The following is a 26,879-nucleotide window of genomic DNA, read 5'->3' as shown; positions in this document are numbered from 1 at the left end:
ATTTATTCGCTGTGAGGGGCTGACGCGCTGTTTTGTTTATTTTGAATATTAAAATTATGTTTTGATTGTGCGCCGGTTCCCGCCTCCTTCTTCCCGATGAATAGGAAGTTTTTATCGTTACAGTGGTGCCGAAGCCCGGGAGAAGGAGGGACGCACTGCTGAAGATCCCTCGCCGCTGTGGTGAATCCGCGGTGCACTCGAGCAGGCGAAGTATGTGCCACCATGGACGCTCGAGGCGGTGGGTTGGAGCGAGTTGCCGGGGACGGGCGAGCTCGCTGCCGGCCGCCCACGGTATGGAGGGGCGGCTGCCGTCCGTGAGGGAGCGAAGGAGTCAGCGCCGTTCGCCAGGGGGCCGGAGCCTGCCGCCTCCGCGATGGAATCCGGAGGGGCAGGGAACGGGGGACTCCTGCCGCTGCCCAAAATCGGAGGAGCCGTCGCCGTCCACCGGGCGGCGGAGGAGTGTCGTGCCGTCCGCCGAGGGCCGTCCAGTGCCACCGCCGGGCACCTCGGAGGCGATCACCCAGCCGGTGGAGGGCAGAGCAGCAGTGCGTCTGGGAACCGGAATTTTTTTTTTTTTTTTTTCTCTCTCCCCTCTCTCGTCCCTGTCGCTCCTCCTTCCATCTCCTTTTCTCTCGCCTCGTCTGTCCTACCCCCAGGTGAGCAGTCCCCCCCGGAGGGAAGGGGGGGGGGGGGAGTAGAGCGCAGTCTCGAGGGTACCCTCCGGCCTGCGAGGGGCGATGGGGGTATGTGGCAAGTGGGGCGGGGCCGAGAGGCGTGGGAACGAGGAGTGAGGCCAGGTGTAGTGATTGGAGATGAGCTGCACCTGCGCCCCACCGCCAGTATCGAGTCCCAAGTAGGAGATGAAAGGATATAAAACTGGAGCGACGACCGTGAAGGACGAGAGAGCACCAGGCCTGGACAATATTTTATGTGTTTGCTTTTTATTTGTGCGTGTCAGTCGCCGTGAGGGGCTGACGTGCTGTTTTGTTTATTTTGAATATTAAAATTATGTTTTGATTGTGCGCCGGTTCCCGCCTCCTTCTTCCCGATGAATAGGAAGTTTTTATCGTTACAGTGGTGCCGAAGCCCGGGAGAAGGAGGGACGCGCTGCTGAAGATCCCTCGCCGCTGTGGTGAATCCGCGGTGCACTCGAGCAGGCGAAGTATGTGCCGCCATGGACGCTCGAGGCGGTGGGTTGGAGCGAGTTGCCGGGGACGGGCGAGCTCGCTGCCGGCCGCCCACGGTATGGAGGGGCGGCTGCCGTCCGTGAGGGAGCGAAGGAGTCAGCGCCGTTCGCCAGGGGGCCGGAGCCTGCCGCCTCCGCGATGGAATCCGGAGGGGCAGGGAACGGGGGACTCCTGCCGCTGCCCAAAATCGGAGGAGCCGTCGCCGTCCACCGGGCGGCGGAGGAGTGTCGTGCCGTCCGCCGAGGGCCGTCCAGTGCCACCGCCGGGCACCGCGGAGGAGATCACCCAGCCGGTGGAGGGCAGAGCAGCAGTGCGTCTGGGAACCGGAATTTTTTTTTTTTTTTTCCTCTCTCCCCTCTCTCGTCCCTGTCGCTCCTCCTTCCATCTCCTTTTCTCTCGCCTCGTCTGTCCTACCCCCAGGTGAGCGGTCCCCCCCGGAGGGAAGGGGGGGGGGGGGGAGTAGAGCGCAGTCTCGAGGGTACCCTCCGGCCTGCGAGGGGCGATGGGGGTATGTGGCGAGTGGGGCGGGGCCGAGAGGCGTGGGAACGAGGAGTGAGGCCAGGTGTAGTGATTGGAGATGAGCTGCACCTGCGCCCCACCGCCAGTATCGAGTCCCACGTAGGAGATGGAAGGATATAAAACTGGAGCGACGACCGTGAAGGACGAGAGAGGACCAGGCCTGGACAATATTTTATGTGTTTGCTTTTTATTTGTGCGTGTCAGTCGCCGTGAGGGGCTGACGTGCTGTTTTGTTTATTTTGAATATTAAAATTATGTTTTGATTGTGCGCCGGTTCCCGCCTCCTTCTTCCCGATGAATAGGAAGTTTTTATCGTTACAGTGGGGTTTAAGGAAACTGAATCTTTTGAACAGCTTCGCGCAAACCGTTTGGGGATCTCTGAGAATTGAGGTAATTTTAAAATGATATTTTGACAAAATGACAATGTTTTTTAACCTTGGATGGATTTAACACTAGCACTACCGGAATTCTAGAACTACTAGAACTGCCAATAGCGGTCATTTTGACTGTTCATACCAGACAGCAGTGAATGTCATTTTTGTCATGTTATATTTACTTCAAAGCTTCTATGGTCATGTTTTATGAAAAAATGTGGGGTAATTTAAGCATACATAATATAATATGTTCGTGATATTATTGTGTAAGAGCTACTAGACCTCCCACAAAAGTGCATGCCGCAATTTGCTTTCCGCAATTTGCATCCGGCAAGCTGGAGATCAAAGTTTTTCACCGCAGTTAAAATGTTGTTTTTGAAAGTCAAAATGTCAACAAATATAAAATGAAGCAGAATATTTCGTTAGATAAAAACATATTGTGAATTTTGGAAATGATTATATCTGTCTTTATTCAATACATTTTGACTTTTGGAGTTTACAATGCTTTAGCATTATCGGATATGTTTGGACCACACGAATCGGAAACAATTTTATGCAGCCTCTAATGAAATCTAGAATGAATAAATAGTTCTGTTATATAAGGACAGATAATAAACTCTGAATCACTCTCAGAATCAGTGTCAGACAAACTGTCAAGAGACCAAGAGACATCGCTCTCTGCTCCTCCATCAGACTCTGCATCATCAATGTTCTCAAGCAAGGATAAAACCTCAGTGACAGTCATTTTCTTTCTTGTTGCCATTTTGACGGTAAAGCTAAGTTTTACCTTAGCAAAAGCATACAAAACTGCCAGAGAAAGGTTGCTAGGCAACAGCTACACACATCTTTAACGGCGGGAAAAAGCGCTGAGGAGATACAACGCCTGTAATATGTGCGGTCAAATTGACCGCTATGGCCATTCAAGGTAGAAATACTCAGAACTCTTTTGTGTTTTGTAATTTTAATAAAATAACAATGTTAAAATAAAATTTACATTGATTTAAGAAAAGTCATGGAACTGTAGTTATATGGGTTTTATTTCAACAAAGTTATTACATTGCAAATCTTTAAAACGGTCAAAATGACTGCCTTGGTAGTTCTAGTGTTAAACCTATTGTACAGGGCTTATAAACAGTGATAGGAAGCTTAGAATTTTCATCTTACTGGCTCTTTAAATCATAACAACAAACCATTCCAAAACCAAATACAAAACTCGATTCATACCATACATTAACACAACTTGAACTGATAAAACCTGAAAACAATGTTAATATTCTTCAGCAAATTTATCATAGTGACTTAGAGGCCAAGATATGAACAAAAGTTATGTCATTGAATGCTGGGAAAGACTAGTTTTTTTTTTTTTTTTTTAACTAGTCTGAAGACTTAATTTAGGCTTTTTACTGGCAGTGTGTTATGGGGTTAACTCTGACAGAGGGATCACTAGAGACGATCCCAAATGGAGGAACGAGGGAGGAGATAGACAGGAGGGAGTGGAAAAATGTGTCCCACTGCTGGATGTTTTTATAAGCCTAAAGTAAAGTTAATTAACCAGTGCTAAATTTATAGAGCTCCCAGCTGAGTTGAAGCACAAGAGAGGAATGAAATGGCATTTCTGAGGAAAATGTCATTCAGACTCAATCTGTGAACTCAATAAAAAGCCATTGCAATCCACACAAGCTGCATTCTATGCGTGCTTTAGAAATTGGCCACATTCACCTTGTCTGCTCATTTTCTCCTACTCTTTGGGTCTTTTGTACTAGGTTTCTTGCAACACTGCACCAGCGAGTCATTACGGCCCCTGGCTAGGACATCAGGGTTAATGATAATTAGTTGGAGATACACCCTCCTGGTCAGAGGACATTTAAAAACAAGTCAAGTGCATTTTTCGATGTTCAAGATCTAATTCCAAAATTAATGGAATGATTTAAGTTAAGACCATACATCCAAATGACTTTGAGGTAAAAAAGTTATGAAATTGAATATTCAGACAAATAATGCGTGGATTTTAAAGATGCTTTCTTTTTATGGTCCATTTTTACAGCAGATCTGAAGGGCAAAACAGAAAGAGAGATTTTCATTGAACATGTAAGCACAAGCTGTACTCTCAGTGCATTTTGGGAGTATTTGAGATACAATCCTCAAATTATCTTTGAATCAAAGACTGTTATTATGCGAAAATAAACAATATTCTTTCTGAATTCAATCAATGTTCAACCATTCAAAAACAATGTTTTACTTTTGGTAAAAAGCTGAATGTGCAGAGAGATTTATAGCATCCTGCCATGTCTTGAGGGACAACCAGGCCTGCAAAAGAACAATAAATGAATGTGTTGTTGAAAATTGTCTCCCTGACACACATGGTGGACTGGTCATAAAGAGCACTGGGACTTTTCCCAGTGGGCCAGCCAAGTTGTCAAAACCAAGTTTGTAACAAATGGTTTCAGGGAAAAAGTTCTGATTTTGTCAGGCTGGCTCATTTGTTCAACAGCGAGGGTAGTTTAGTATTTCAGCTGATCTTTCCGGCACATTCACAACCAAACCTTAACCACACTACAGTCTCATTACAACTACTACCAAACATTCTGTGCTGTTACCCAAAAATACTTAAACTATAAACACAAGAATGTGAATGTGGACAACAAACAACTGAAGTTGACTGTAAATACAAATGTTTGTGGTCAGTTAGATTTTTCTTTCTTTTTCCTATTCTTTTCTTTCCTATTCTTTAAATTATTATCTTTCTACTCTCTCTCTCTCTCTCTCTCTCTCTCTCTCTCTCTCTCTCTCTCTCTCTCTCTCTCTCTCTCTCTATATATATATATATATATATATATATATATGCACCCCCCAACACACAGACACAAAATAAATAAATACACTTTAAATTGTAATGGTAATGCTTTACAATATTACTCTTTTACTGTATTTTTTTATCAAATAAATGTAGCTTTGGTAAGTATAAGAGACAATGAATCTTGCCAACTTTAAATATTTGAATAGTAATGTATATCAAACAAAAACGGTTTAGAAAATGAGTCTACTCCACTCTACTCAATTTGCACAGGGGGCCTCTCGTAGGCAAAAAAGCTAAGCGAACTGTGGTAGAGTATCAATATCTCTAATGTCTAATATTTATTGTACAGTAAAAACATGCTGAAAAAAATACATATATATTTTTTTTTATTTATTAATAACAGTACATTAAAACAGTGTTTTTGTATTAAAGGATTTCAGAAATTTTACATCTAAATGTGAAAATAATGCAATGTTTAATTAATTATATGTTTCAGGTTATAAATTCTTGTTTTGTTGAATGAGAGAGGGGACACTGGATATCTCCTGTGCCCATCACTGGGTTACATATGCAGTAAATCAGAGTTGTATGATGGAGCCATACACTTTAAGGAATATTATACAATAAGTAAAAAAAAAACACACAAAACCCTGGAGTAAAAAAAAAAACCCTGGAGTAATGTTGTCCCGCTTATGAACCCCTGTCGGAAATCTAGCTGCCGCATTTTGACCATCTGTAATCGAGACAAAGCTGTTTGACTAATCCCAGCATAAAGTGAATTACAGTAGTAGCAATAAAAGCATGAATCACTTTCTCAAAGTTTTTAAAAGTGAGATGTTTAGAATTTTAGACAGGAGACGCAATTGAAAAAAAAAAAGGATGATTTCAAACTTTAGATGTTCTTTAAATAAAACACCCAGATTTTTCACACATTGCTTAACACATGAAGGCAACCCACCAAGGGTTGGATTGGGAGCAGTCAAGGAATCTAAGGGTCCAAAAAAATTAAGTTTCATTCTAATTTAATAAAACATTATTAAAATGATCAAATTCTTTGGCTTTCTTGTCCCAAACATATCTTCTATAATAGATGTCCATTTGGAATTACTGCAGGCACAGAGGTGCTGACTGTGATCAAGGCCTGTAGCCAACATGATTATACACCAGGGGTCTGCTAATTGTCACACCTTTTGCACGGTGGGGAATAATAAATTATGAGCTAACTGGTCTCAATTTAAAATTAATGTTAATGTTGAATTGAGACTAGTTAGCTCATAATTTATTACTAAAATGGTATTAAGTGCTACCTATTGCAATATAATATAGTCAGATAATAGCAACGCACTCCCACATATATGGCTATTCTAACTGCGCTTATTTCCGTCATTGGTATAAGTAGCAGTGGGTGGTAATAGACAAGAAATGAACAGCTTTATGCCATCGTGCTGATAACATTTCTTTAGTCATTCTACAATCCTACAGCCCGAGCCACTGCAGGGAAACCACCATTAGAGCAGGAATGGTAAATGTAATGTGTATGCAAGTGCTACTGAAGTGGAGATTCATGAGGGAAAAAATTCATTTTGAGAAAAATGCCTTGTAATTGAAATCTTATAATGCAAATAGATAAAAGAAAAAGAAACACTTAAATGTGTATAAATTGTTTTGCTGATTGATAAAGGATCTAAAACATACTACAGGATGATGAAAATAAGACCTGTCAAAACATTTGAGAGAGCTAGAGAGAGAGGGGGGGGGGGGGATAACTAACGGTAAGAAAGCAGGAGACCCTGACAGATAAGAGAGCCTAAGAGAGATGTTGATACCCTCACTAACCTGTACACCACAGCAGATAAGTGAACACCACCCTTACTCTCTCAGATAACAGCAGGGAGGGCCAAGGCTGCAGACACTCGGACAGAAACACCACAGATGCATACGTATCATTGACAACAGCTCTAAACACATTATAGGGATAGCCATGGCCAGACTGATGCATTTAAAAAAAAAATGAACAAAGAAAAGATCAACAAGGTTGTTTATTACCATTTGTGCCAGTGATTTTAGAATATTATTGGGCTGCTATGATTAGGCATAAAATGCACACCACCGAAGCCTTGCCAAACAGTTCATAAACGTAATTACACACCACAACTACAGAGGGCTGAGATTGCTAGCACACTGTCATTAGCATGCATTTCAGTTTAACAGCCACCTTAACATAACAATTAGCATAATCAAACAAAACCAGTAATCATCCGTGAGTGCAATTAACAACACTGAAGCTGCAAATAAACTTGTAGTCCCTTACCTGTGCAAAAAAAATTAAAAAATTACAAGGACAAAGGGAAAAGGAAAAAGTAAGAAAAAAAAAGGAAAAAGCTTGGCCATCTTTAATCAGGATTTTTTGCTTCATTTGTTGGATGGCGTACCAGTGTTATGCTCATGTTTTGTCTTTGTCAATTTTTCCATCCTCTGGCTTCAAACCTTCTCTGCTTCTTCAGCCCTAAAAGTACTGCTTCTCCTGTTGTCTCGAATGGTAAATCACAACTAGTGTGTTCATAGTTCAGTGTTTAATTTTCTCTATTAACTTCACTAAACTACACTACACTTCTATTTAATGCTTAATGAAACACAACAGATTGCAACATTTCAACATGGCAAAATAATGGAGGACCATACAAAATGCTTTATAAAGAAAACTATTGTGGCATACATATCTTATATTCACAAAAACACAAACTATAAGTGTAAAACTTTTGAATTAGCACCAAACTAATTATTAAACATGGAAATCACTCTTTTCTCACAAAACATAATGCCTGGCTTGTTTTCAGCTAACTGTGGTGAGACTCTGACTCAGTGAGACTGATTACAAACAAAGACCAGTCAGATTGGCAGCAACATCACAGCTGGAGATATTATATATTAAAGCCTCACAGCATCAGGACAACAACAGCTAAGTAAAACAAAGTGAAGAGCAAAATACCAAAACAAAAAATAATATATAATAATATAAGCTTAAAAAAATAATCGGTATGCTTAGACACCTGTCTCAAAAACACACAGACATACAAACCATGTGACGGTCTTTTGAGATTTAACACACTGAGGAGGTTGTCAAAATATTAACATTATACATGATACAGAATAGAAACACGGAGCAGAAATAAGGAGTGTGAACACATGGGTATGGATTTACTAACCTGGGTGATCTGGTTTTGGCAGGCTGTTCAGTGAGTCAACAGTCCTTTGCTGATATGTCAGAATGCATTAGTATCTACACTGAGTTTCTGAGTATTGAATGTGATTTGAGCACTGCTTTTACTCAACTTTTGTGATATGGTTCACCTTAAATGCATCTTTATAACAGGTGTAAATAGGGCTTGAGAGACCAAAATGTTTAGGCTGAGGTCAAAGCTCACTCACTCGTTGCTCCTGGGTAGCCACGAAGGTCTGAAAGCCTGGGGCGACTCCGAAGCCCAGCTCATGTACAAAGGGAGGCTCTGCCTGACTATGGATCTGCACCCTCACTCCTGCCTCAAATGCGGTCTCTTCTAAAGCAGAGAAGGGGAGAGAGAGAGAAATAAAACGATTAGTTTTGCTTCAACAGAGTACAGGAGTTAAGCAGAAGAAGTCTTCAATAAAGACATTTGCATCTTTAATGCGTTAATTCTTAATAAATAAAAGAAAGAAAGAAAGAAAGAAAGAAAGAATACCATCTAGACCACCCAGATTTATTTCATTTTCACCAGATTCACAACAAGTTCAGCACACGCAGATTTGTTTTTGTCCTTGTTGCTGATGAAAAGAACTTCAAATAAAAAAAGGTTATTTACCAAAGACTTTCCAAATTAACTGGAATACAGCATTACTGTAAGGTCACTGAATTGCTCAATCATATTTAATTATTTTAACAATGTGACAAAAAAAATAAAATAAAATAACGTGTTTTTAACATATAAAGGAACATTCTTATACACTACAATTCAAAGGGGGGATTTAAGGGGATTTTTTAAAAAGTCTATTTTATTACAATTCAAATTAACGTTCAAATTTTAAAATGTAATTTATTTATCTGATGCAAAGCTGAATCTTCAGCAGTTATTACTATTAGTCTTAAGTGTCACATGATCCTTCAGAAATCATTCAATCAATCAATCAATCAAAAAAAAAGAAAAAAAAAACTTTTAAAAGGTACTGTTGTTATGATCTTCAGGAGTGATTTGTGAATGTGTGGCTTGAGTTGATTCTAAATTTTATTTCCTTCCATTGCTGTCTCCTACGGTGGCCGAGATAGCTCAATAAACACTCAGAAAACACATGCAAATGGAAAAAGCACCAGCAAATTAGTGAATGTGAACGAGTGGCCTAAGTGTGGGGGTCTAGTGCTGTGGATGTTGATGACTCTGTGACAGAAGTCAGTGAACATGACCCGGTGTGAGATATGATCTACTTTTGAATGTTCTTATCCATGTGTTGGTTATCCTGACTGTTTGTGAAATAAGTACTAGCTTTAGTACAATCAACCTCAATTCAAAACGAAACCAATCTATCTCATAAAGACAAAAACATAAACAAAAGGGCTTCAGGAAATCAGACCTATTTCACAGTCTTCCTCTGTATTTCTTTCTCTCAAACGCATTGCCATGATTCACAGGACACTCACACATTTAATATCAGTAATTTTGTTTGATTAGCTGTGCCTCGCTAGCCTGTGATATTGGTTGCGGGAGATTTGTTCATTTTTCCCCCACCCACCTCAACCGTTCTCAAAGGCCTGGCGAGGAGAGAGACCTCATTCAGTCATCAGGACCCCCGCAGGCTCGCTGGCATCTTAACAGCCATCTATAACAGGAGAGCACAGCCACAAAGACCCCCCACCTTCCACTCACACTCCAGAGGCCAACGCGCTGATGGAAACACACCATGACAGCAGCTGCAAGCAGCCTCACACTCGCTGGGACCAGTCGATACTTTCAGCTGTGTATGTGTCCCGTATCAAATGCACCAAAGAGTAGCTTGTCAAATATGATGGGTATTAGTTTCCAGAAGACAGTTAAAAGCTCAAAACATTTCAAAGAGTCATGTTTACAGACCAGAGCTACAGACCATGTAAAGTGAACTGCAAAGAAAAAAGAAAGAATAATTTACAACTGTATTTATTAAACTGTCAAAAAAGACAAACAATAAACAAAAATTCTAATAAAAATAAAAAGTCAATAATCACTAGCACTGTGAATAAATGACCGGTTGTTCATGATGTTCCATTCGTGGAAGGAAGGCTATACTAAAATACTCTGACAGGGTTTCCAACATTGCTTCAGTTGTGGCGCTGCTACTGCGTGTACTTTACCATGACATAAGACATTATTTTTAGCTCAGTTGTGTTCTTGTGTCCTTATATGTGATAAAAGAAGGATGCTTCCAGCGCAGAAGGGAACAGTACTATGAAATATCACAAATGAACATCACTGTTGAATGCAAATGCACTAAATGCAAGACAAATACAGCATATTTTGGCTGCTTATAGTTCATTCCTTTATAATTTATGGCTTTGGAAGACTTAGAATAAATAGAATGTTATGATGTTGTTATTTTGTCACTGTAATGCAAATGCATGAAGATGAAGATGCATGAATATTCTCCTTTTTTGTTCCATTTTGTTCCGGCATCTTTGTTTCACACTGTTTCACACTGCACGACTGTTTCACACTGCACTGGGATTGATTCCGGCATTGAACCCGGGTCGGGGAACTAGAAACATTACCGGGTTCAGTCCCGGAACGAGCGCTGTGTGAACAAAAGCCAGATCTAATGCCATGTCGTAGTGATGACACATGTTATTGCGGGACTCTTTTACCTGGTGTTTTGAAGGGAAGATCAACGTTTGCGATGAAAAAAATATGTGCAAACTGTAATGAAGCAGAGATCAGTTTGTCCCTCACTATCTGCGCTGAAGATGAGATCGTTCGACAGCTTAAGTGAAAGTATAACGTGCCTAACGTTTTCGACTCATACATTACACGTCAAGCCCTGATGTCACGTGTCGTTACGAGACCTTTACGGTTTGTGTGTGAACGCACGCACATATTCCGGGTAATCACTGGCAGTGTGAAAGTGCAAAATCTAGTGACCCTGGAACAATTGCCGGGCCACATTTCCCGTGTATTTGCCGGAATTGCAGTGTGAAAGGGGCTGATAGGTGAAATGTTAAAGAATGTGACACATGTCTCCTGGAAATCCTGTATAATTAAACCAATCTGATGATGACTTCGAAACTCCTGAGGTGTTTAAAATTTTGTGTGCAGTATGCATCAGACGTTCAGCCAACAGTCCATGGACATGATGTCTGAGACTGAGACTAGAATATATATCATTATCCAGAGTTTTTTTTTTTAAATGTATCTTACATTTACAGCAATATTAGGCAGAATTTTGCCACAGGAGATTATTGGGAAGACTATATTTGCGTGTTTTCTACAAAGTTCTAAAACAGTCATTAACAGACTCATTAAGGAACCAAAACTATTAAACAGATCTGAATCAGAACCAGACTCATTCATTTCTCTTCCCGAACAATTGATGCCATCAGATTCAGGTCTTCCTGGGGAAGAAAACTATTCATTATAGGCAGTACACCGTTTCTCAGTACAGTCATTATTAGAATCTCAGTACTGGGCTCAATGTGTGGGGGATGTAAGAAAGAATGTGTTGTTGTGTTTGTCTAAGCAGGTTAATGATAAGATGTGAATATCTGCTGTCAGGTTGGTGAATAATTTCTTATTTGTATGTTGAAAGCATTGTCATGCTAATTCATTGTTTGCTTCAGATAACATTCTGTCACTCCAAATAAAAGCCACAGAGTATAAAGAAGCAGAATGAAGAGAAAAACACAAACAGGATAAAGGACAGGAACTGGAGGCTCACTTTCCGGAGGGCACCTTGATGTCAGTTGAAATGAATTTGACTTCAAATGTTAATCTAGACTTAATCACGATGCTGTATACCATAATTTTAAGGTGAAAATATGAAGTTAATACTCGCACTGAAATAGGATCAATGTATATGCTGGCCAATGTGTTTGAGATTCAGTTTACATTGAATAAATGTCATGGTTTAGAAGTCAAATTGATGTCATATGGACATCACATTAACATCAGTGATTTGTGTGTTTGATTGTTATTGCATAATATGAATGATTTGCCAGCCTCATTAAGTTTAAATATATATATATATATATATATATATATATATATATATTTTTTTTTTTTTTTTTTTTTTTTTTTTTTTTTTTTTTGAACTGGGGCCTTGGACAGCATCGATTTGCCACATCTCCTTTTGAAATGTGTCCCAGTGTGCAAAATTGTTTGAACTGATGTTGTTTTGTTGAATAAAAACAAAAAAACAAAAAAACAGCACAAATATCCAAATCAAACTGATGTCAGAAACTTGGGGTCCATGTCAATCCACACATTCATTTCTTTCTCTGCTGTTTAACACCACACTTGTTGATGGCGCCATGTTAGTAGTGACCATCTGCTTCAAAAGCATTGACAAAACCTTGTGTCCAGCTCACATTCTTATTTGGATACATGTCATCTAATGTACAATAAGTTATCTTGGATAACTTGTAACACGTGCTAAAATATAACATGTGCTATGACTATTTCTGGTAGTTTGTTTATATGCACAGCTGTACCATGTGGTAGGAAAACATGCTTTGATTTACCACTGTAGCACACATGCAACACAGTTTGGAATGTGCGTGACACACAACCGCTTGTTTGTGTGTGAGGTTAATCCATGTTATACCACTGTTTCACTTGGCAGTACATTTTGCAGTTAAAACTCATTTCCCGGCTACACTGTACATACATCTAGAGCCCTATGATTTCAACGATGTTGAACAACACAGAAGGAATCACAGAGTTACGCATAAAACCACAATTAACCAAATTTGAATTGAACAATCAGGAAGTAGAGCTGCATATCTAAACAATTTCAGATTGAGATATGAATTAACGTCGGTAATTATCCATTTGTTTGTTCTGCCATCATCAAACTGACATCAGTGTTTGATGTCAATATGATGTACTTTCAATATCAAGGTGACCACTGGGTCACTGCTGTTGTAGATACGGAGAAATCTGGCAGTCTAGACAGTAAACTGAAAACATACCAGTACATACTGTATGCATTCAATGCAAGCAGTAAACACAAATATGTAGTTTGTTATGTAATTTGTGTCAAGTTAATATTATAGCATAAAAACAGGCAATTTAATTGCAGTGCTGTTTAGATGTGTATGTGTTCTAGTGGTTCTCTGTTTACTCTTATGCCTGAGTTGAGTCCTGTGTCCTCTATCCCTGAATAGTTGTTCATCTCAGCAGTCCTTGGCTTCTACTGGGTGATGCCATAACCCCAGTGCCTATAAATTACTCCACTGTTCAGTCCCACTTCAGTGTTACTTCCTTCAAAAATCATTCGAACATGCTGATTTGCTGCTCAAGAAACATTTTCTATTATAAAGCATGTTGTGCTGCTATAGATTTTTGTGAAAACCATGATGAATTTTTTATTTACACACTTGTGCCTTCAAACTGTTATATATATATGCAATATCACACTCGTACACGTGTGATATGGCTGTATACCTACGGCACTCTGACTTATGATATACAGCCATATTACACTGATAGTCGTGTGATATAGCTCATACATATATTTATCTTACTGACCACCAACTCTTTAACAGCAGTTTAGCTTAGATCGGTGTGGATTTACAATGAACCTCTTTCTCTGTCTTAGAAAGGGATGCCAAGAGCAAATATATAAGTTTTGTTATATAACTAGACAAGTGCAAAGTCTTGGGATTTGTAAATCAGGGGTCGCCAATTATTAAAGTGTAGCTCAGGTGTCACAGAAGCTCTCTGTGCACCTTTCCACTTCACTATCGCTCATCCGCAGCCCGCTCTCTGTTCCAGTCAAGTCACAAAATACAATTCAACCACATGTGCCCTGTTAGTGACATACATATGCTGATAGACAGTTGCAATTTTCTTATGTCTATAAAGAAAAGTCAGCCAAAAAACTTTTGAACCCACAACCACTCTCAGAAAAAGTTAAAAACCATACTTGAGACCACTGCAAAACCGTCTGACCTCTCCAAAGCTGAAATCACTCCTGCAATGACTGTTCCCAATAATTAATGAATACCCTATAATTGCTCCTGCTATTAATAGTCTGAAATTTACATGTTATTTCATAGCCACACACCATGCATATTAGATCCTAAAGTGTTATGTTATGATTGCTCACACCTCTGCTGGTAATTAGTTGTAACTTTAAAAGAAAAAAAAAACAAAAACAAAGAAATGAATGTGTGTGTGTGTGTGTGTGTGTGTGTGTGTGTGTGTGTCTGTCTGTCTGTCTGTCTGTCTGTCTGTCTGTCTATCTATCTATCTATCTATCTATCTATCTATCTATCTATCTATCTATATATATATATATATATATATATATATATATATATATATATATATATATATATATATATATAGAGAGAGAGAGAGAGAGAGAGAGAGAGAGAGAGAGAGAGAGAGAGAGAGATATTTATCTCAAGTCTTCTGAATCTATATAAAAAAAAATGTTGTTCAAACCAAACCAAACCAGGACACAATACTAATTATTAAGGGGAAGTGTACCTACTGGCTCAATAATTTGGCCGCAGTAGTTAACAGCCCACTAGATGGGATGGTTTCCATATTTGAATGGGATAATCCTTTAATTGAATAACCTGGCATATTCACATTTATTTTTGTATCTGTGTGTTAAGATGAATCCATAAGAAAAACCATAGATGAATCAGTCTTCAGACTGATGCTCTTAAGCAGAAAGATGAGGCGGACTCTTTTCAACTCCTAACCATGCCAATGCTTTTGAAGTCTGTCTCTTTGAATCTTTTCTCTGACACTTTACATATTACAGATGAAAGACAGCTCATTATGAGGGGATGATGGGAATTTAGGTATAGAGAGAGAGAGAGCAAAAACACCTATTTGGAGAGTTTCTTCTCCATCCTCTCATTGAGCGATCTATGAAAGACACTGTTCTTCTATATTTCATTTGAGTAGACTCTACTTATTTTTCTTTTGCCTCTTCTAACAAGGCACATGAAGTGCTATAATTTTAATCCCTGCTGCTATATTGCTGTGATTAACATTTTTGCACACAACCAAACAACTGTTGGTTAAAATTGACTCAATATTTGGGGTCCTCAGTTCAATGATTAAGCAAGTTGGTTTAATTAAAGTTTAGAAACAGAAATAAATCAATCAAATATTTGCCATGTGATTGAGGCTGTTGAGTCCAGACTTAGTGATCACCCGCCAGAATCTGCCAGCATTTCCACAGCTAAAAAGTGGAAAAACAACCCATGCTGATGAGCAGAATGCATAAATATCCAGCTTTGATCAGGAACTGAGATGAGAGTGCAGGGATAAATGACAGAAAGAGATAGTGAGAGAGGTTTAGAGGTCTACAACTTTATTCGCTAAACCAACTATATATATTACATTTTGTAGCACAGAGGCATTCACCTTTTGAAACACATAGACATCAGGGTTGACCAAAGTTTGGAAGTTTTGAATGGGTTCCTTTTCAGTTCTTGAGTTTGAATTTAAATACATCTGAGCCCCATGAGACGTTAAATTTGGAGTTAGAAAAGAAATGTTCTGGTGATTTAGAATTTTGACTGCCTAATGTATATAATCGGGTAAATACACAACATGAAGTGCTTTTCCACTATAGTTCATAAAATGAAGTATGATTTATTAAATAAAGTAATATATAAATTAAATAAAACCCTCCTATAGGTGGCATTTTAAGCATTGATTATTACAATCATTTCAATGTTTCTGGAATATGACTAGTTTATGTTTAAATCATACAGAGATAAATTATTTTTGCACTATTATTATTAAAATATAATTAATAATAAAACCTGCAGATATATTTAAATTAAAGTTTATTCATATTAAGTCACATTTGAATTATAATTACACATCTTATGTTCTACAAATTTAATTCACATTCTCATATCATTTTGAGGTTGTGGTACACAACCCTGACAAACACACATACTGTACACACATAAATGACTAGAGAGAAAAAAAGGAGAGAGAAAAAACACAAACAGAAATTCACATAAAAGAAAGAAACCAACATAAAGACAACATAAAAAGGACTTTTGATAAAGCTGAAACATTTTTAAGGCATTGGACTCTCTAAATCAATAACATAAAAAAACAAACAAACAAAAAAAAAACTAAACAAACAGAAAATAAAGTCCAGAGATGTGAAGGTTACAACCATTTTATCCCTTGGTCAGTCTGAATACTCAATAATACAGATGCAAGTAACTCACACATGCAGTCTCTCTCTTTTATCTACATTTATTTAGATTAATGTATTCTTGCAGTGCTACTTCACTATACTGTAGAATTCTAGATCTAACAACCCACAGATAAGATAACTAATGAAAGCTAGCCAACTTAGATGGACTTTAATTTTTATTTTTATCTTTTACAAGGAGAGATAGTGCAAGTAAGTTTTATTACTATGAATCCACTAATTTAGAAGAATAACATGAAGAGTAAGAGATGTGAAATGAGAAAGGGGGATGCAAAATCCACTGAAACAAAAGCGAAAAAGTGACCTTTTGAATGAATTTACAGAACTACTGAGCTTTACCACTGCATCAAAAAACTAAAAACAATAAACACATAAATATTCCCATTCAAGCACACCGAATCTTACTCTAGATAATATATTGTTTATCTCCCCATTTCTTTTTTCGAAGTGAATGAGTTCTTCATCACTCTGCATTCATCAGAGTTGGAAACCAGCAGACAGAATGACAGATTGTCTGCATATTTATTCAGTAAGGCTCAGGGATCTCTCTCAGTGTCTTAAATTTGAAAAAGATAATAGCAAGTTTATCATGGGCTCTTTCTCTGCTCCAGACGTGTCATCTTCCTTGTGCATCGTGCCAAGACTTTACAGCACGATGTAGCACATTTATTGTATTACATATGCATGTGCACACATCCTCTCCACCTCTTCCATTTCCAATTTCTCCATCTCTTTCCCCATGGTCCTCCAAAAATGTTTGAGTGCCAGAGGTAGAATGGTGGGTTCAGACAGATGACTTGATCATTTGAACTAAGAAGAGAGTAAACAGGCAATTTGCTAACTTTTCTTCTATTCACTCAGAGCTAGAAATTAGTTTTATTGTCACACCTCCCTTTGAAGCTTGAAGATCTTCCCTCACCAGTGTAACCTGATCTACTGTATCTACTGTACTGTCTGTTCCCCGAACTAGAAAATACAAAAAACGTCCAAACCAAGTTAAGGTTAACAATTTAATTGAGGTTCAACAAATAAAAAACAAATGCAATATGGATAAACAAATGATAAAGCTTGGCATATTGAATATCAGATCCATTTCTACGAAAACACTTTTTGTAAATAATATGATAACTGATCATAATATAGATGTGCTCTGTTTGACATAAACCTGGCTAAAACCTGATGATTACATTATTTTAAATGAGTCCAACCCCCAAGATTACTGTTATAAACACGAGCCACGTCTAAAAGGCAAAGGGGGAGGAGTTGCTTCAATTTATAACAACGTTTTCAGGATTTCTCAGAGGGCAGGCTTCAAGTATAACTCGTTTGAAGTAATGGTGCTACATATAACATTATCCAGATAAACAAATGTTAATGATAAATCCCCTATTGTGTTTGTACTAGCTACTGTATACAATAAAATAGTTGGTGATTTTAATATCAATGTTGATAATGAAAAAGATGCATTGGGATCACCATTTATAGACATTCTGAACTCTATTGGTGTTAGACAACACGTTTCAGGGCCTACTCATTGTCGAAATCATACTCTAGAATTTAATACTGTCACATGGAATTGATGTTGATAGTGTTGAAATTATTCAGCCAAGTGATGATATCTCAGATCATTATTTAGTTCTGTGCAAACTTCACATAGCCAAAATTGTAAATTCTACTTCTTGTTACAAGTATCGAAGAAACATCACTTCTACAACAAAAGACTGGTTTTTAAGTTATCTTCCTGATGTATCCAAATTCCTTAGCATATCCAAAACCTCAGAACAACTTGATGATGTAACAGAAACTATGGACTCTCTCTTTTCTAGCACTTTAAATACAGTTGCTCCTTTACGCTTAAGGAAGGTTAAGGAAAACAGTTTGACACCATGGTATAATGAGCATACTCGCACCCTAAAGAGAGCAGCCCGAAAAATGGAGCGCAGCTGGAGGAAAACAAAACTAGAGGTATTTCGTATTGCTTGGCGGGAAAGTAACATATCCTACAGAACAGCATTAAAATCTGCTAGACCTGATTACTTTTCTTCTCTTTTAGAAGAAAACAAACATAACCCCAGGTATTTATTCAATACAGTGGCTAAATTAACGGAAAATAAAGCCTCAACAAGTGTTGACATTTCCCAACACCACAGCAGTAATGACTTTATGAACTACTTTACTTCTAAAATCGATACTATTAGAGATAAAATTGCAACCATTCAGCCGTCAGCTACAATATCGCATCAGACAGTGCACTATAGACCCCCTGAGGAACAGTTCCAATCATTCTCTACTATAGGAGAGGAAGAATTGTATAAACTTGTTAAATCATCTAAACCAACAACACGTATGTTAGACCCTATACCATCTAAGCTCCTAAAAGAGGTGCTTCCAGAAGTCTTAGATCCTCTTCTGACTATTATAAATTCCTCATTGTCATTAGGATATGTCCCCAAAACCTCCAAACTGGCTTTTATTAAGCCTCTTATAAAAAAAAAAACACAACTTGACCCCAAAGAACTAGTTAATTATAGACCAATCTCGAATCTCCCTTTTCTGTCCAAGATACTAGAAAAGGTGGTATCCTCACAATTATATTCCTTCTTAGAGAAAAATGGTATATGTGAGGATTTCCAGTCAGGATTTAGACCGTATCATAGTACTGAGACTGCTCTCCTTAGAGTTACAAATGATCTGCTCTTATCATCTGATCGTGGGTGTATCTCTCTATTAGTTTTATTGGATCTTAGTGCTGCGTTTGACACAATTGACCACAACATTCTTTTGCATAGACTTGAACAATTTGTTGGCATCAGTGGAAGTGCATTAGCATGGTTTAAATCGTACTTATATGACCCCCATCATTTCGTAGCAGTGAATGAAGATGTATCATATCGATCACAAGTGCAGTATGGAGTACCTCAAGGCTCAGTACTAGGGCCGCTACTCTTCACGCTTTATATGTTACCCTTGGGAGATATCATCAGGAAACATGGTGTTAGCTTTCACTGCTATGCTGATGATACTCAGCTCTATATTTCTTCGCGGTCCGGTGAAACACACCAATTTGAAAAACTAATGGAATGCATAGTCGATATAAAAAATTGGATGACGAGTAATTTCTTACTGCTAAATTCAGAAAGCTCTGTCAATTCTTCGTCATCAGTTAGGAACCTAGGTGTGCTATTTGATCGCAATCTTTCATTAGAAAGCCACGTTTCTAGCATTTGTAAAAACATATCTAAATTACGGCCTATGCTCTCAATGTCAAATGCAGAAATGTTAATCCATGCATTTATGACTTAGATTATTGTAATGCTTTATTGGGTGGTTGTTCTGCACGCTTAGTAAACAAACTACAGCTAGTCCAAAATGCAGCAGCAAGAGTTCTTACTAGAACCAGGAAGTATGATCATATTAGCCCGGTCCTGTCAACACTGCACTGGCTCCCTATCAAACATCATATAGATTTTAAGATATTGCTTATTACTTATAAAGCCCTGAATGGTTTAGCACCTCAGTATTTGAATGAGCTCCTTTTACATTATTCTCCTCTATGTCCGCTACGTTCTCAAAACTCAGGCAATTTGATAATACCTAGAATATCAAAATCAACTGCGGGCGGCAGATCCTTTTCCTATTTGGCGCCTAAACTCGAACCCGAATAACCTACCTAACATTGTTCGAGAGGCAGACACACTCTTGCAGTTTAAATCTACATTAAAGACCCATCTCTTTAAGCTGGCATACACATAACATACTGATATGCTTTTAATATCCAAATCCGTTAAAGGATTTTTAAGCTGCCTTAATTAGGTAAATCGGAACCGGAAACACTTCACATAACACCCTATGTACTTGCTACATCATTAGAAGAATGGAATCTACGCTAATATTTGTCTGTTTCTCTCTTGTTCCGAGGTCACCGTGGCCACCAGATCCAGTCTGTATCCAGATCAGAGAGTCACTGCAGTCACCCGGATCCAGTATGTATCCAGACATGATGGTGGATCAGCACCTAGAAAGGACCTCTACTGCCCTGAAACACAGCGGAGACCAGGACAACTAGAGCCCCAGATACAGATCCCCTGTAAAGACCTTGTCTCAGAGGACCACCAGGACAAGACCACAGGAAACAGACGATTCTTCTGCACATCTATCTGACTTGGCTGCAGCCTGGAATTGAACTACTGGTTTGTCTGGTCAGAGGAGAACTGGCCCCCCAACTGAGTCTGGTTTCTCCCAAGGTTTTTTTTCTCCATTCTGTCACCGATGGAGTTTCGGTTCCTTGCCGCTGTCGTCTCTGGCTTGCTAAGTTGGGGTCACTTCATCTACAGCGATATCGTTGACTTGATCGCAAATAAATGCACAGACACTATTTAAACTGAACAGAGATGACATAACTGAATTCAATGATGAACTGCCTTTAACTATCATTTTGCATTATTGAGACACTGTTTTCCAAATGAATGTTTTTCAGTGCTTTGACGCAATGTATTTTGTTTAAAGCGCTATATAAATAAAGGTGATTGATACTATAAAAAAACATCAGCTCCATTGTGTCTTTCAGCTTTATGTGTTTTTTTCTGTTGAATAATAGAAACATCTTTTTTTAAAGTAAGAAACAATTAAACTTTAAATTTGATTTAGTTAAATAATGTTTATTTTTCATTTAAGTAATAACTTTTTTTGTCAGTAAGCCTATAGTGTTTTGCCATTTTCTGTGCAAAGATCATTTTGATTGTAGACAATTACTTTTATCCAAATGTCCTAAAGCAAATTAATGAATAATAAATGAAAACATCTTTGCCAGAGCAAGTTTATCCAAAAAAAGTTAATTTACTCACTACAGAACACAACAGGAGATTGATGTGGGATGAGAGGATAGTAGCTCTCAAGCTCCAAAAAATGAAATAAGAGAATTATAAAAGTAGTCCAAATGAGGAATATTTGAGTCTTTTGAAACCATATATGACAGCTTTGTATGAGGCTTTATTCACTGAACAACTGAAATCCAGTGCTTTAATGATACATGCAAGAATGTGTTTACATAAGAGCTGTGCAGAGAGAACACTGGACACCATATAAAAAGAAAAGAGAAGCAGACGATATTGCACAAACTTCATTGGTTCCTGCTTACATCATCCGTACAGTGAATCTGACTGAAAGGAAAAGAACAAGACCTCAATATTCACCCTTACAAAATCTCCCCAAGGCACTCACCCCACAACACCGATCTAATGGCTGATCTGAAAACAGATTGGCATTGGGACATAAACCAGGCCATATATTGGATCTACTGTACATTGGAATTTTAGAGGAATTGTCTATATCCTTCAAATTTATGTGAAGGTGAGGAAAAAGTAAATTTAAAGGATTTATGTATTAGCCTTGAGGCACCAATACAGCTGTGGTACAATTTGTACCTTTGCTTTAAAGGCCACTCTCCCATAACAGCTGATGAAATGTATAGTCACCACAATTCCTGTTGTTCATTGTTGGAAAAAGTATGGTGATATTTCTTGCAATAAATTTGAATTCAACCTCAGCTAAACTCGCAACCTTTAAAATGCTAATGAATCTTTTGCTGGGAATCCTCAGTGCTGCTCTCTTAATCCTAAATGCTTTCGTCTCCTTTGAAATATCGAACACACTACAAGGAAGCTATGCTTTCCTGGGGTGTCACAATGATAATCAAAAAAGCTGAAGTTTTTGTGTACCACTGTTCAGAGAAGTGTACCTACATCAGATCAGTTCCACAGGATGCAAGAATTTCTATTTGATAATGAATCCCGATGGATTTGTCTACACCATTACAGGATCACAGGTGTTCTTCAAGGTGTGTGTCTCTTACAGATATTCATCCCTGGGGACAGCGTCACACTGAAAGCGCTGACAAAACTCTGCCCTAATCAGACACCTGTGAGACAATCAGAGTTTCTCCTGTGTATGAGGATAGATGTTTAACAAGGAAAACCTCTGGGACAGCTCAAGTGTTCTTAGTGTTATTAGTGTTGACTGACTGTATGTGTGTGTGTGTGTGTGTGTGTGTGTGCGTGTTTGTGTGTGTGTGTGTGTGTGTGTGTGTGTGTTTGTGTGTATGTGTGTTTATACCTGTTTCTCCCCACACAGGCAGGTATTCATCCTGCTGGATGTCCAGCATGATCTCCAGGCCATTCCCTGTGCCTCCTTTCATTGTAGTCCTCAAAGTCTTCCCCTCTTCGGCAGCGTTAAACATGTAACATTTCCCATAACGTGTAAACACCTGGAAAGAGGAAAGAATGAGAGAGAACATTTGATTTCATCATTTTTTTTATCAGCTTATTCATATACATGTAATATATATATATATATATATATATATATATATATATATATATATATATATATATATATATATATATATATATATATATATATATATATATATATTAATAAAATATAGATCAGTGCGTGAAATACATTTAAATACATTTTAATGAAAGCTTAGAATGCAAATTGGCCGAAGAATTACAAAAAGTATTAAGGTGAAGCTTGTATATTTGCTTAAGTTACATAAATAATTTATGATCAAAAATGAGCTGTAAAGTTGTCAGAATCATCCTCCTGAGATGGGAATACTCTCTAGGTTAATGAACTTCTGGTTAAAAGATACTGATTTAATTCTGGTGGGTGGAGATTGCAGAATGTATGAAGCTCCACATAAACAGTTTACTTATCACATACAATATTTATTTCCTGTTTCTCATGTGCCTTTCTGGTATTCTTTGCACACACACACACACACACACACACAAATACAAACGTTTGAAATATTACACATAGCTATAATTAATATATTGGAGCTGGTTGTCACAAGGGTCGGAATTATAACATTTTGTAACATTATAAAATATAGCAACTTCATAGGCCTTATATGCTGCTACTTGGATTGTATTTAGCATAATGTGTTTCCTGGTCACACTTTATTTCATGGTTCAATTTTCGCTATTAACAAACCATTAACTATGTTTATTTACCATGCATTCACCCTCCATATATACCAGAATGCACTTGCTACTCTTTTTCATGCAAGCACAATGAACAAAGAGTTGTCAAGCTTCAAAAGGATGTAAAAGAACCATAAAAATATATTTTAAAAGGAGTCTAGTCAACTATATCCTTCTGAAGTCATGTGATGATAGCTTTGTGGGAGGATTTTAAGTCATTATTGACCAATCTCATTTTCCTCTAGTCAAAAACCAGATGAGTCCGACTGTATTTGATTTACTGGAAATATCATATTCAAATGGAAGGGGGGGGGGGGGAATCACAAATTGGGCATCAATGCTTTTTTAATGGGATCTCATGAATTTTTAAAATGAGAACTAGAGTGAAGTTGGATGTGAATTAAAAAAAAAAAAAGCTAAATTTTGATCACTTTATACTGTAACTCACACAAATAATTCACATGGCTTCAGAAGACTTGGAAAGCACAAGTCATGTACTACTTTTTTGCTGCTCTTTACTTCTAGAAGCTCGAAAGCTCTAGTCTCCATGCATTATAATTGCTTAATTGTATAAGACAAGCCATTAAATTATCCTTTTGTGTGAAGAAAGAAACTCTACAGGTTTGAAAAGGACATGGTGAATTTTTAGATGAACCACCCCTGGACTTTCTAACCCGAAGACCTCAATCAGCCACAACACCCCTAGCATTACCACACTAAGCACAGGTGCTCCACAAGGCTGTGTGCTCAGCCCACTGCTCTTCACGCTTCTGACCCACGACTGAACTGCCAAGTTCAGCTCCAACCACATCAGCAAGTTAGCGGATGACACAACTGTGGTAGGTCTCATCAGCAACAATGATAAAACGCACTACAGAGAGGAAGTGGCACAGCTGGCTGAATGGTGTAGCCCTAACATCCTGTCCCTCAACGTGAGAAAGACAAAGGAGGTTGTGATGAACTTCAGGAGAAACTCCATTGACCACCCCCCATTGACCATCGACAGCTCGACTGTGGAGAGAGTCAGCAGCACTAAATTCCTGGGGTACACATTACAGAGCATTTCACATGGACCACTAACATCATGTCACTTTTCAAGAAGACACAACAGCGCCTAAACTTTCTCTGCTGGCTGAAAAAAGCAAGTCTCCCTCTTCACATTCTACAGGGGCACCATAGAGAGTGTGCCTTCCAGCTGAAGCACTGTTTGGTATGGGAACTGTAGTGCAGCAGACCAAAAGACACTTTAGCGGACAGTGAACACAGCTGCAAAGATCATCTGTGCCCCTCTCCCCTTCATCCTGGAAATTTTCCTTACACGATGCTCCAGCAAAGCCAACAGTATCGTGAAGGACCCTACCCATCCCTCACGCCATCTCTTCTACCTCTTACCATCATGAAGACATTACCAGAGCCCGCTCTGTCCAACTGCTCCCCAGCTTTTTCCCCCAGGGTATGAGAGCCCTGAACTCAGATTACCCCACCCTCCTCTGAAACCCCACACTACATCCTGTAGCATGGACCATTTCACCTCCTCCACCCCACAGCCTTACCACATCACAGAAAAACTGTCTGAAGCTCACTCTCCTCTATGCGCACTAGACACTTTCCCCACACACTGCTGTGTGAACATAATCCCAAAAAAAGACTTGTACAGTATGTGTATATTTACATGCTCATGCACTAGAAATCACCTTGCACTGTTCCCCAGCCAGCTGCTTGACTTACGATGTTTCTCTTTCCACATGTGCAGTACTATGTGAACCATTCGTACAGATTGTATATTTTTTTTAGTTTATGTATAGGCAAACATTTATATATAGTATATTTACAGTATAGTCAAAATCTGTCAGTAGGTTAGTTGTGTATAGGTATAATATTTATGTAAAGCATTCATATTGTTTGTATTTTTTAGCTTATGTATAGGTAAGCATTTATACATAGTATATTTATAGTGGAAATCTGTCATTAGGTTAGTTCCCTTTCGAGGGAACTTCGAACTGCGTCCTCTAGGGGGCGCTTTGGGGAACACCTCGTCGTGACCCGTGTCTGAAGCATACAATGAAAAAACACCAACTTGTTGGCCGTCGACAGCCTCCGACGTCACTACCAGCGCGACTATAAATCAGCACCGGGAGAGCACGTCATTATCTTCTTCATCTTCAACTGACTGTTTTGTTTGAAGCGTGCATCTGAAAGAACCGGTAAGGGCGATCTTTCTCTGTTTATCATGGCGACAACTAGCAAGCGTTTAGACGATGTGTGCATCCGTGTCGGCGTTATTTGACACCCGATGACACACGCGATCTTTGCGTCATTTGTTTGGGTGAAGAGCACGCACGCGATGTCTTTGAGGAGGCAATCTGCGTGCACTATGAGCGTTTTTTCAATGGAAAAAGCTCCGCTCTCGTTCGTCTCTCTTCTAAAAAAAAAAATAAATAAAATAAAGGCAAGCCATCTGCTTCCCGCGGTTCAGGATCTGTCCACGCTGAGGCAGGAAAGAAAATGAGCTCGTGAGAATACATATGGATCTGTCTGAATGGTTTAAAGAGGGACTTTCCCTTTTCGAGATCGTAAAAAAAAAAAAAAAGGGGCGGCGGACGAGAGAGAGCCTTGGGAGGATGATGTTATATCTTTAACACTTTCTCATACTGAGGTTAGTGCTCTGCTGGGTTTTTACCCAGGAAAAGCAGGAGATATTTGAGGATGGTGAAGAAGCTGAGGCTGAGCCTTCTCAATTCTCCTGCCCTGCGTATGTAGAGCTGTTGGAGGTTATTGAGCGAAAATTACCTTTTGACCATAACCCTCCAGCTCAGGTGAGCCTTTCATTTGTGCATGATCTCCATACAGAGATTAAAAATAAATGAAAGATGCCGTTTTCTTTTTGCATCCATCGGTTTCGGCATTAAAGTAATCTGCCGACATCGAGGTGATGCATGAAAGCGGCTAGGAGGGAATGCCCCTGTAGAAAGAGCTAAAAATTTTATAAATAATTTATAAATTTTTATATGTGAAAAATGTTTTCTTTCTGCAGGGGAAACCTCCTCTCTTATTCTCCCTCCTTGCCATCTAAGCCCCTTCAGAAAATCATCTCGCTTAAATGGCAAGGCATACGCAGTAGCAGGTCAGGCTGAGGCTTTATTACACACAATGCTGGTGCTTCAAGCATATCAGACTGATCTGCTAAGAGACCTGGATAGAGGCTGGGGCCTTTTTCTGATCAGGTAGCTGAGCTGCGCCACACCATGGATCTCTCTCCATGCTACCAAGCAGGCCGCCTCCGCCATGGGGCAGGACTATGGCGCCCATGGTGGCAGCGGAGAGACATCTGTGGATGAACAGACATCGGGAGGAAATAAAATGCTTTCTGCCCGATGCTCAGGTTTCGCCTTCTGAACTTTTCGGTATTTCCGTTGAGGCGGCGCTTTGAAAAGTTCAGGGAGACGAAGGCGCGCTCTGCTGCTTTCAGATCCTTCGTCCCACGAAGGTCCAGGTCTGAGCCCAAACAACATAGGGGTCCTGGCCTGACTCGATCTGAGGATCAAAGATGGGCACAGAAGGCTAGTGTCGCAACTCGCGCTCCTCCCCCACCTGCGGGCAG

The 26,879-nt window shown here is 39.1% G+C and overlaps 1 protein-coding gene across 1 annotated transcript in view; it reads right to left on the bottom strand.

Annotated features, from left to right (window-relative positions):
• The window catches only part of LOC113069753 (acid-sensing ion channel 2-like), a 42,890-nt gene extending 20,306 nt beyond the window's left edge, over positions 1 to 22,584 (bottom strand). The window contains exons 1-2 of the mRNA XM_026242870.1: positions 22,404 to 22,584; positions 8,307 to 8,434 (exon numbers count right to left, since the gene is read on the bottom strand). Coding sequence (XP_026098655.1) covers positions 8,307 to 8,434; positions 22,404 to 22,584 — 309 coding nt within the window. The remainder of the gene's footprint in view (positions 1 to 8,306; positions 8,435 to 22,403) is intronic.
• Positions 22,585 to 26,879: the final 4,295 nt, after the last annotated feature.

This window comes from Carassius auratus, unplaced genomic scaffold, assembly GCF_003368295.1.
Source record: "Carassius auratus strain Wakin unplaced genomic scaffold, ASM336829v1 scaf_tig00002555, whole genome shotgun sequence".
Taxonomy (NCBI): domain Eukaryota; kingdom Metazoa; phylum Chordata; class Actinopteri; order Cypriniformes; family Cyprinidae; genus Carassius; species Carassius auratus.
Note: the sequence above shows the minus strand (reverse complement) of the source record. Positions and strands in the feature narration are given on the sequence as shown.